Genomic DNA, 12,603 nt, shown 5'->3' with positions numbered 1-12,603 from the left:
ACCGCGCTAATTAACGCGAATGCGGAATTACGGAAATGAATATCGTAGTTCCCGCTGGCCGCTATATAACTCCGGCAAGAAGCGTGCAATTAAAATTAATTTAATCACCGGAGAAAATGATTTGCGTGCAAATTAAATGGACGAAAGTTGAAAATAAATTAGATCACAGTCGACGGTGTGCAAAGTGTTTGACGGGGCTCGAGGTTCGTGACGAGGAGAAATTTATGAAATGCTAAAAGTTCGCGATGTTCCTCCCTAATTGTAGCCTTTATTGGAACGAACGGGCAAATTTTTAAGTCGAGGGAATTTCCCTGCGCCGCGACGGGAAATTGTCCCCTTTGAAGCGTTATTTCGACATGTGCAAACGTTTATAACATCGTCAGAGACTGGTGCCCGCGTCGCATTTGCGAGAATCTACGGAATCGTTCTACGCCGGAATAATTCGCGCAGCTTTCGCGAATCAGGCGGGACAAATTGTTAACGTCGAAGCGCTTCATTGTTCTACGAAATTAACCAGCTGCACGCGAATTTCTCGGCACAGGAGACGTAACGAGACTTCTGAAAATTATGAGACTTTCGCAGCGGAAAATGTTTGTTTCTTGAAGTCTGCATCGATGCGATCTTACAACGAATTTTACGGAATACAGTTATGTCTCTCTAATTGACGCTCAGATCGTCCACAAAACTGGATAATTTGGGAAGAGGAGACACGATTATTCGAGCCTTGCGGTTTGTTATTATAGCTACGAATTGTCAACAATTATAGAAACGTGCCGCAAGGCTCGAATAATCGCATCTCTTCTTCCTAAATTATCCATTTTCGTGCACATCGGTGCACAAAAGCGTCGGTTAGGGAGACATTACTGTACAGCAGGAGTGTCAAACTCAAAAGCTAACTTGGGCCAAATAAACAATGCTTAACTTTAGGTGGGCCGCAAAAAAAAGATCAATGTTCATAGAAACAAATATTTTTATTTTGACTGGTACATTGTAATAAACATATATAAAGTTAAATTATTGTTTACGTCCTGATACTTGACATCAAAAATGTTTGTTTTTTTATGTTTATCGATTGTCAACAAGTATAAAAACGTGCCGCAGGGCTCGAATAATCGAATCTCCTCTTCCCAAATTGTCCATTTTTGTCAATCCGAGCGTCAATTAGAGAGACATTGCTGTAAATACAATGCTACCGACGCGTTGCAGTTAACGTTGGAGTTATTGTTCTGGACGATCTGAGAAAATTCTCCGAATTTTTCCGCGAAACCGGGACTCTGATAGAGACGAACGGTCCGCGTTATCGCAGAATCATTATCATTTAGATGTCTCCCGGTAGAAAATTCCCGGTGGCCAACGTCATTCGCGAAAATCTAGTCCACGCTTTTTTCGCCGGAACTGCGGCTTCCACGCGACGTGGCAATTTCCCGGCGATTTCCGGGGACATAACGGCCTCGTGCCGCGGCCAATAACAAAGCCGAAAGATTAATGAAAAATTCATTAACGGCGTCCTTCCCGGCAGGGGAAAAAAAGAGGAAGAAAAATAACGGGGAAACGCTTCGTTCCGCGGCGGTGAACGTTTACAACCGTCATTGTTACGCCGCGAACGGTCGTTCCCGTCTAATTTCGCCGGCCGCTGCTGAAAAACGGCGGCCCGAGTCGCATTTCCCGGTTGTTTATGACTGGACAATTGAAATTCCTACGCGGACGTTCATTATCCGCGATCCGCATCTGCGCTTTTGGCGTCGCTTCAAACACGCGAGACACGAACGGCCAGAACTCGTTCGATTTCTGTTTCGACGAAGGTTGCTCGCGTGATCGCGCGAAGCCGTCGGGCACCGGTTGGTTGCAGATATTTATAAAGCCGACGCGGATTCAGTTTCAGTTTCGCCGCCCGCGCGCGCGCAAAGAAAAGAGAAAGAAAAAATGGTAACCGTACGTGCCGTTCCATTCGATCCCCATCGCGCTTTAATCAACGCTCCGATAAAACCGCGCCGAGCCCGGGCAAACGTTGTTCTCCGGATCTCGTCGAACACTGTTGCGAAATTGCCTCGTCTACCTCGTTTCCATAGCTCTTTTTGCCGGCTACGAATTGCGCCCCGGCCGTTCTCGCGAAACCCGCGGATCGCTTATAGCGTTATTCCCGCCGGAAACTTCCGCTTCCGAACTGTTCGGCAAATTTTCGGCAACTCGTTCCCGAAATTATCGTTCCAGCGGCTCGTCGTGATCTCTCGTACAGAATAATTAATATTAACGATTTCCCGCAAAATTGTGTCGATACCGATTGCTGGAAGCGAGGATATTCCACCTCGAAAGGATATCCTGATTAATGTAAAGGGTTAGAGGAAATTCGATGAAAATTCGCTACTTACTTTTTCCGTTCGCGCGAATGAATCGATTTTGCCACGTGACAGCGCTTCTGGTGTTCGTCGCGTCGCCACTTTTTTTCGAATGACCGACGAAGTTTCGTCTTCTGATTGATCCGAGACGCGACGCGTTTCGATGCGGTCGAAGAGGAAAGGTTTGACGCGTTTGTACGGCGATAACGGCGTAGAAATATGTTTGCCGTTTCTCTTTTGATAAGCGACGGCACGGCATTTGCGATAGAAAGCGTAACGAATACAAATTTAAGTCTGTCTACGAGCTCGCAATAATGGTACGCTTTTATTTTTGGATTGCAGGCTACCGCAATGTGGCCTGGAGCATTGAAGTTACTCTTGTTAATAATTTTCCTGCAACATCCGCTAAGGTAAGTTCCTCTTCGTTTCGTTCAACGGCGGCCGATAATTAAACTGTAAACCGACGGTACACGTTCTTAAGCGGCCGTATTCCAACGAGAAAGAACGTCCATCGATGAAGCATTAAAAAAGAAAAGAAAAACGTTCCGAACGCATGCACGCAGATCGTTACGTAGAAACGCGGTCGTTGCAAGTTGTAAATGCGGCTCTTGAAAGACGTTTCTTTCGCTGTTTTTTTTTCTGTCTTTTTGTCGACTGCGATCACGAGTTTTCAATGCGTTCTCTTTTGAAAGCCGGCGAATCGGATCGACAATTATTCTTCGCTTTCGTTCACGTCGACGCGTCGCGCGGCTGCTTTTATCCCCCGCGAACTGCTGTAATTACATACATTTTCATATTATCGCGACGTAGCACCGCTTTTGCAAACGATCTTTAACAGAGTAGGCCCCTATCCGCGCTGCAATGCGCCGGTGTCTTCCGACCAAAGTACGAAAACCGAACGGCGATTCTTCGCGACGAAAGAAGCCCGAAACGTGGAATCGAAATTCTCTGTTTCGCGCTTTCTTTTCGAGGTACGATCAGCTTCGAACACTCGATACGGTCGACACCTCGATCGAAAAGATTTCACGCGAGACCAGCACAATTTATCGCGATCCGTGTGCAACGCTATTCATCGTCGAAATCGGCCAGGATTTACTCTAGCAATTGTTCTGCTATCCGAACGCTCGCGTTCTCTTAATTAGCTCGAATAATCGAGATCGGCACCGTGCTTGCGCTTCACACGTTCTAAGTGGAAACGTATAGCAGTGGTCAGACACCGAATCGAGGATACAAATTATTTCTCCAGAAATTGTTACCGTCTCGCTTTTGCCACTGTATTTAACCGTCCGCCGATCTGGCTCTCGATATTTTCGCGTTCGAATATTTTCGAAGCAGAAGGGTCGGATTACCGCGACCTTAACGCTTATGCCAATCGAATGGGGAAATCTTGCACGTCTAATTAAAAACGACTGCTTAATTTGATTAAGATTTGCAAGAGGTCGAAGAAGCGATCGATGCCATACAAGTCAGCTTCGTGATTTTTGTTTAATCGAACGAAATACTTGAACTCCACGACATTTTCGAGGCTTCGGTCGTGGAAGTGTCAAGTGCCAGCAGTCTCAAAGCGGGCCCGGTTGAAAGGGAAAGATGAAGGGACCATTCTGTTTCCCACTTTTTCGAGCCGTTTCTCCGCGAAGAATCGTCGTTCGTTTTTTCGCGCGCGAGACACCGGGGCTTGGCGATGAATGAAGAACGCGCCCTGTTACACCTTTCGCACGAATCCCCTCGCACCTGGTTCCAGATGTATGTCGCGGGAGAAGGAGAGAAACTTTCGGGAGAAGGAGAAGGACGTGTTAGACGACATTCTCGGACCAGGACGGTACGACGCCCGTATCCGGCCCAGCGGCGAAAACGCAACAGGTGAATACATCGATATTTTCGTTTTTCTGTTTTATATCCGCCGTTCCTTCCAGTCTCTCCCTTTGACCAACAAGAAAAAAGACCGAACAAACAAAAAAAAAAGAAAAGAGAAAAAAGAGAAAGAACTCTGAAACCTACCAGTGAGAAAAAAAAGAAACACACACACACATACAGGAGGCGAAGAAAAGCAAAGCGAAAAGCAAAAAACGAAAACGAGAAAAACCGATATTAACGACACGTCGGGCACGATCACGATGGAGACGCCGACATGTCCGACACCGAGCTTGATATCCCGGAGAAAGATAGTCCATTCGTCAGTCGTGCAGCCGTCGCGAAACGGCGCCTTTTTTCTTTCTCTGTCGCGCTCTCGGGAGTACCGGCTCTTCCGGTTTCTGCGAAACTCCTTCCGACGAGCCGACCACCGAAATTAGGGGTCTCTGTTTCGCGCGCGACCGTAATTTTTGGCTCGCGGACCTTCGCGGCCGAACGTTAAACGCATACCTTCCGCGATATAATTCACAGTATTTTCAACGCCTCTGTTTTATATGTAAATAGACGGGCATTTTAATTTGTATAATCGCGGTGGACGCCGGGGACTCGGTGCTCGGGCTCTTAATTAAATTGCGAACGTTTCTGGCTGATGAAGAACTACTTTCGGCGCCGTTGCTTCTCCCAGCGTATTCGCGGACAGCTCCGTGTTCTGGAATTTATTACAGCGGGGCTCTGGTCGACGCGGCGACGAAAAGCTCCTTGCAATTTATTAGGGCACCGATTCGACGTTCTGCGTGAATTTTTACGCTGTTTTTTATCTTGAATGCTGCTCATGGTGGGCGGCGATGACAGCGTTCTCGATCGAAAGCTGCGAAACGCGCGAAATCTCGCGGACGGTCGGAAACACTGGGAAAAGAGGAAGATACTGTTGACGAAAGTTGTTTAAATTTTTAACATAGACTCCGTGAACGATCTTACACGTTAAGAATCATCTTCGATACTGAACTTCACGCGATTCGACAGAGATTCGCGCGTATCGCAGCTTTTCGCGAAGAATCTCATCGACGCCGCCTGCTGTGAACGCATCAATCGAGCATCAAAAATTCGTCTACGACGTCGAATCATACCTAAATACAATGCAGCGAGTTGTTCAGACCCTTTCGACCGTCCGGTTGTCCTGTAATAAATTCCCGGATTGTCTGGACGAGTCCAGGAACTAAGAATCGAAGGGATACGGAACAGAGACCTGTAATTAAATCACGGTCGGTCGCTCGAATTTCGGTCGCGGATTTCGAGTTTGCCACGCGTTCCACGTCTCGCTCGTCGAAAGCCACGACCTCCGTTCGAGAATCGTCGATCTACGATCTAAAGAGAGAGAGTGTCGAAGCGAGCGCTTGGCGCTTGACCAGCGAAGTTTTACGCTCGAGAGGGCTTCGAAGGATGCTAGCTTTTCCCTGGTTCTACACTCCTTCCTCCGTCGACGAGATTCGGTTTCTTTCCCACCGCATCCGTCCTCCGTCGCGACGGACCTACCCCACTAATCGACTTATTTTCAGAGAGAACGGTAAACAGCGTCGCACGACACCGAACAGCGACGAAACGCCTGTTTGCTCGTCCGCAATTTGTCTGTTCGAGCTGCGGAGAGATCGTCCGAGCTACGAGAGGATCTTGATTTTGGTCGGCCGACCGTTCGTAACGCGGTCTGTCGAGCCTAAACGAATACTATGCACGGACAATCGACAGCGAGAGAAGTCCGTTTAACACGATTCTCCTTCGATTACGAAGATATTATTGTTCGTTGTTAACGTGATTCGCAAGCCTTTCTATAGCGCGGATTTAATCGCGTAACGATCGACGCGAAATTTCAGACGCTACACACATTTAATACGTTATTGGTTACAAAGGAATTGACGATTAGCACAGAGCGGAGAAGTGCGCGAAGCGCAAAAATGCGCAGAATTTTTGGCAGCGAGCTTCTGTTTCTATCTGAAAGAGTTCGCTGTCGTTACTCGGCGATAGGATCGTAATCGTGCGAGAGAAGAGACACGGCTTAATTCCCTTTCGATGTGAAAGTCGATTCTTGTCAAGCACGATTCAGCTGGCAAATAGGGGAAGCAGCGGACGTGCACGGTTAATTTCGTGGACGTAGGAGGCCGGAGCTCCATTTTCAAAGCGGGGCACGCCCGTCTCGGTTTACCCGAAACATTTCAATTTCAATTTCTAGCCGAGTGTTTTCCGTCGCTCACCGACGGCTAAAGGTCTCCGCGACTTTCGGTCAAAGGTCACCGCCAGGTAGGCGAAGGTCAACTGTCAGAGAATATGATCTACCTGGATAGGTCGAGCCTTTCAAACGTTCCACGAACTTTGACGTCGCAATTCCGAATGCGAAAGCTCGTGGCTCGGCGACATCGCCTATAAACGCGCGAACTATATCGATCCCGTCGTTCGAATCTGTTGGCCGAATCGTTCGTCTCGCGTTCCGCGAACTTGTGCGCGATTATGCGCGGTAATTAAGGGAGGACAGCAGTTTACCTCGTGTTATAGTTACCGGATCGCGTTTTCTCCCGGGACCGGCCGGAATCGACGCTCGCCGCGTCATTCACGAACGACTCGTTCGTGTTCGTTCGGTGCAACACGGTTCAACACAGCTTTATAGTTAACCCTTCGCGTGCTACGGACGCGTGCACGCGTCCAGCGAGACCGTCGTTACACGTTTCAGACGAGAATGTTCGATTCTGATTCGGCGCGGGCAAAACAATTACGGCGGCGACGCGATCGTGCGCGTTCAATTTACATTTTCCCGGCGTCGAACAGCACCGACGACTCGACGTTAGGGCATTCCGTGGTCGAAAGATCGCAATGATCGCGATGTTCTCTGACCCAAACGGAACGGGAAACGGAACGAAATGAACGCAGGAGACGCAATTAGCGAATACACTTAGATCACTCGAAAGTGATCGGTCGTGGCAGAGGGTCGTGACCGGCACCCATTTCGCTCGTTTCTTCACTTTTCATCGCATCGAGGTTGCCGCGAAGCGACCGACGATCGCCGACTGCCAATAATCGGCTGTCGATCGTCGATTCCACGCGAGACAGTAGAGAATGTAATCGACAAAAGACGCGGGACAGAAGTTCGAAAAGTTAAATTACCGTCCGCGGACGAGTCGAACCGGATTCGCGAGGAAGAACCGGATGTCCACGCGCTTAGGCGAATCCGCCGAACGCCAGGGATGTTCCCGAGCGGGACATAGCTCGATGGAACGTTTCCGATAACGATGACGAACAACATCGCGATACGTTCGCGAACGGCGACGCCACGCGCGCGATTTGTTTCGCCGCGGATCTACGATCTGTTTTGCGTAACGCGGCCGCGCGCCGACACCGAGACACTGGTCGCTCGTATCTGGCTGTCACGTCCACCGGAGACTGATTGGCCGAGCTTCCGATAAGACGGAATTGTTCGGGCCGCGCCGTTAATTGGGTCCGAACGGCGAGCACGCTCTGCTGTTTCCGCGATCGAACTGCCTCGAGCGAACGCCGCCGCGATTGCACCGAGATAACGATTTCGCGGCCGATCGAACGGCACCGTGCTCCGCGACGAGGCACTCCGCGACAGAGATGGGCAGCTCGCCGGAATCTGGAGCGAACGAATCGGAATAGTCCTCGAGATCACGAGTTTCGGTTCTTTCGCACGCGTTCCAGATGCTTCTGGAACAACGGTGTCGCGTGAACAGAACGGGTGAAAAATTGGCGTTTAAACAGGTCACCGGATGATTCTACGTGCAAAAACAAGTCGAAAAGAAAGAATAACATCTTTTCGTTTAAGCCTCCGTTTTCGAGGGAAAAAAGGTTGAAAAGAGAATACTATCGGAGAGGAATCGAGCGGCGCGTCTGACCATCGCACACCGATTCTACTTCTCGTTGTACAGGTAATGTCTCCCTTACTGACGCTCAGATTGTCCACGAAAATGGACGATTTCGGAAGAGGAGATACGATTAGTCGAATCTTGCGGCACGTTTTTATGGTTATAAATCGTCAACAATTATGGAAACGAGCCACAGGGCTCGGATAATCGTATCTGCTCTTCCCAAATTGTCCATTTTCGTGGACAATCTGAGCGTCAGTATGGGAGACATTACTCTACTTGCCGGATCTTTATTTATCTCGAAAATGCGGTCTTATCTGAACAAATTCGACTTATTTCTCCGTGTAGAATCATCCTCTGGCCTGGTTCTACCGCGATTTTTCGTCCACCCAGAGTGCAGGGACTTTTGAAAGACTCGACGGAGCATTGTTCAGCAAAATTAGAATCTGAACGAGCGCGCTTCCACGGGACGAGAAATTCTTCCGCGATTCTTGTTCCCTCTGTTAACTTTGTTAACTGAAAGATAACATCGAAGCGAAGCAATAGAATCCTTAATGCGCGAAAGATCGTCCGCGGTTGCAATTTCGATGGATTCGCTCGAGCAACTCTGTATCCGCATAGAGATCCGCAGTCTAATTATTGCTTTTTCACATCGTCAGTATACCGCGTGTGCCAGTGAACTATAAACGGTTGATCCGTTTAATGCGAGCACTGATTGCAGTTGGCAGCCGGTATCGGCGGCTCGATCTCTCTCGGGTTATATAATTCTTTGGCAATTACTTTCACCGGCGAGTACGACGAGTAAATCCGATTCGCGGTAGCTTCTACGTGCGCCGAGTGCACGTGAAATCGTATTAAAGCGACCAGTGGAAAACATCGGATCGTTAGGCTACGCATCCCGAGACTCTTGAACTCGAGCAAAAAAAGCGAGAGCGTATTAATCGTTCGAAAAACACGAGAGAACAAAGCTCGGAGATTCGTTCCTCCTTTTTTTTTTTGCATCCTCTCGTCGCCGTGTCTACCAAATTCTGCCCAACTCTGTACGACAAAGCTTCAATTTCCGCGAGGATATGCCGTAGCAGCGGATCGTAGATTGTATTTTCATCTTTTTTTTTGTTCGTTCTCTCTCTCTCTCTCTCTCTTCTGGCTTTTCCGAAGCGATTCCCACGATGAACACGGGGAGATAAGGGGGAGAGAACGATGGGTTCGTCGATGGGTGGCGCGAGGGGATAGCAAACGAACGTTTTCTTTTTCGCTTTCGCGGAGTGTTGGGCGGCTCGTGTTCGGTCGGAAGTTCGATGAATAACTATGACACGAGGATTTCCGACTGAATCGGCGAACCTCGGAGTCCCGTTTCTCAGGTGCGCCTGTGTTGGTTGCTTTTTGTTCCCCGGGTGTACATGTATATAGGTGTCCGATGTGTTCAACCTCTCGGAACAAGGTTCCCGAAGACATCTCGGTGTGTCTGTGTGCCGGTGAATTGGGTCGTTGACGAGTACACACGATTTCTAATTGGCTGTCGCTCGAGACCGTGGAAGATCTGACTCGATTAATTTGACGTAATTCAGTTCGACGTAATCAATTTAAACGTAGTCAATTTAAACGTGATTAATTTAACGTAATTCATTTGAACGTGATTAATTTGACTCGATTAATCCGACCGAATTTGCTCGACTTAATTAATTATTAGCCGAGGCACAGTGGCGCAGGTGTGTCCGTGGATTCTTCGTTGCGAGCGCACACGGTTTTGGTGGTCCTCTATTGAATGATTCTTGCCGCTCACGGCCGGCAGCCTTATGGCCCGACCGACTCGAATCATTGAATTGCCAGGCGTGTGCGTCTGACATAAGCGGCGCTTACGCTACTTGATGCGACGCCGTTGTCAGACCCCGGCGGCCCCTCCCCGTGCCACGTGTATTTCAACCGCGATTGTTCAGTTCGTTCGTTCTTCTCATTCGTTTTATTCCGTCCACGGCCGCCGCAATGTTTACACTATCGTCGTTATCGTTCTCGCTGTAAATAAATCGCCGCGAATAATTACAGCCGGAAGAGCGGATCGATTAATTACATTCAACCGTGGACAACCGAACAATTATGAAATACGTTTGCAAACGATTGTGCCGACGATTTCCCGGCCCGGTTTGTTGCGAATCTTTTCACACCGTCGGCACCGGATCCGGCAAAATCACGGCGAAAGCAAATTGAGATAAATCGGTGTCGCTTATTATGCCCCCTCGAAATTAATCGTGCTACGAGGGATTCCATTGTTACATTGTTCGGCCGCCAACGCGTCGGCCGATGTTTAAATCGCCGTGGAAAATTCAGATTTTTACGTATCGAGGAAAAACAAGCGGGGGACCGTGCCGATGAAAAATGTATTGCGACGCCGGGGTGTTCAATTACACCGGTCTACAAAAATGAAAAGGGCTTTGCCCACGCTCCCGCGATCTCGTTGTTGGATTTTTGTTCGCTGATTGCGAGCCTGCAAATCGTTTTCCTTGAATGCTCTCAATTCTCGCGACACTTAATTTCGAATGTAACATTTGTCAGCTTCAGGAGTTCGTTCCGCTTCAACCGTGAACGCTGTGCGAACGATTCTTTCTTTTTGTTTCTTCCTTTTTCTTCATGGAACGATTCTATAGATCCTCTCTAACGGAACCGTGCGAGAAACGTTTTAAAAACATGACCCCGGGGACCAGTTGTTATATTATTATATTAATTTTCGAAATAATTTGACGAACGTTCTAACGCATGCGATATCATCGTGCTCTTCGGAAATGATTCGAAAACACTTGAATCTTCATCGCACCGTACAAAAACGTGCCCGTTGTATTCGCAAAAGTCTGCAGAATCGTTCTGCCGTAGTACCGTTCGCCTAATTTCCCTCGTTGAAGCAGGCGAATCGTCTAAAGTTGCAAATTCGTCTCCGCGAATGAAACAGCGACGGAGACGAACCGACGCCGGATAAAAATATCCCGAACAAACGACGATCGAGACCCGTTCATCGATCAGTTTCCCGCCAGTGTCTCGACGTTGCCACTCGGCACAGTTTTTTTTTCCGTCGTATTTAACCCGGCAGCGTTGACGTGTCCGCGGCAAGAAATTTATGCGACGCCTCGGAAAATTGGACCGCGAGTGTCCCCTCTATTGTTCGATAGGTCGTGGCGACGGTGTCACACGTCGCCGATGATTACAGTCGACCACCTAACCGCCTGGAGCACGATCTCGCCGCCATTACGCGCATCTTTCTTTTTTTTTTCAACACACCCGGACACTCCGTTGCCTTGTTGCCCCTAATTATCGGGGAACGCGTCACGTGTCCCCCGGCCACCGCTAATTTGAAAGCAAACAAATGAGAAAGTAGCTGGTGTCAGCGACATCAACTTCTCTCTGCAATCTTGAACCGCGGTCCTTCTGCCGCATAATCTCGGTACACTGAAACATTCAAACCGAAAGAACTGCTCCGATTTTTGTTCGCGCGGCTCGTTAATCACAACGGAACAACACCGCGTTCCAGCTATTTTTTTCGCCGCGGTGTTCCGACTGATTGATCTTTCTATCCAGAAATTGAAAAACTCACGGAAATATTTTTATTCATTTAACAGCCGTCGGAAATATTTATGTTCATTTGACAGCTGTTGGAAATATTTCAATTTGTTGAACGGCCGTTGGAAGTACTTTAATTTAGTAAATATGTACTGAAAATATTGCAATTTATTAAACGTCTGCTGCTAAAAATATTGCAATTTGTTAAATAGATATTTAATAATCAGCTGTTACACACGCGTTATCGAATAACGTTGGAAGAAATACGTTGTGCTCCAATAATTTTTAACAGTCGTTTCTTTTAGGAATTTAAGAATTTATTTTAGGAATTTATTTAGGTCGAAGAGCGTGTACAGATCTTTGAACAATTTTCAATCAATTTCGTCTTGAACAATGAAATCGATAAGCGCGCGTGCTGCAATTAGGTTCGTGAAAAGCACGCGAGGAGGCTTGCACGGTTCACCATAAAGAATTGTTATTCGAACGAGCTCGAGACGAAGTTTACCGGCTTCGCAGCTCCGTTAATTAATTTCGGATGCGCCTTAAAGAAATTCTTTAGCGATGATTTTCGAGCACAGGTAAGACAGTAATCCTTTCTAAGCAGCTTGCGAACGAATAAGACGGGTCCGCTCGCAAGTAAATAGGAGAAGACGCCGGAAGCGAAGGGAATTATTCGCCGCGTGCACATCCAAGCACAGCCGCCTAAATGTCCGTAACAGCCGTTATAAAGTGTAAAAAGGCCAACTTGCACCGTTTCTGTCTCTCTCAGTATATTATTAGTCGCATATCTTTGCAATATACGTGTTTCTTTGACGATCACAACGCCTAATCGATAGGTCTCCCCGGTGTATGTGTCACGTACCGAACCCGGTTTAAAGTATCCGTGGTCACAGCACTTTGCCTCTAGCTACCGAATTTGCTTTTAGCCCATTTTCTTTCAGTGACGTACACCGCGCGACACGGAATCGAGTTTAGTCGAGGAAATTCGCTTTTCTGCTTCGTTT

General features: G+C 48.0%; 1 protein-coding gene across 8 annotated transcripts in view; it reads left to right on the top strand.

Moving 5' to 3' along the window:
• Positions 1-12,603, top strand: part of GluClalpha (glycine receptor alpha 1) — an 82,142-nt gene that overhangs the window by 5,488 nt on the left and 64,051 nt on the right. For 7 of the 8 annotated variants that reach the window (XM_076525430.1, XM_033480415.2, XM_033480414.2 and 4 more), the window contains exons 2-3: positions 2,679-2,746; positions 4,078-4,196. In XM_076525430.1, coding sequence (XP_076381545.1) covers positions 2,688-2,746; positions 4,078-4,196 — 178 coding nt within the window. In that variant the 5' untranslated portion in view covers positions 2,679-2,687. Of the gene's footprint in view, positions 1-2,678; positions 2,747-4,077; positions 4,197-12,603 lie in introns of those variants that run through there. The other variant, XM_033480419.2, reaches the window with a different exon arrangement.

The sequence above is a fragment of the Megalopta genalis genome, chromosome 11 (genome assembly GCF_051020955.1).
Source record: "Megalopta genalis isolate 19385.01 chromosome 11, iyMegGena1_principal, whole genome shotgun sequence".
NCBI lineage: Eukaryota > Metazoa > Arthropoda > Insecta > Hymenoptera > Halictidae > Megalopta > Megalopta genalis.
The sequence above is the reverse complement of the archived record's forward strand: the minus strand, read 5'-3'. Positions and strand labels throughout refer to the sequence as shown.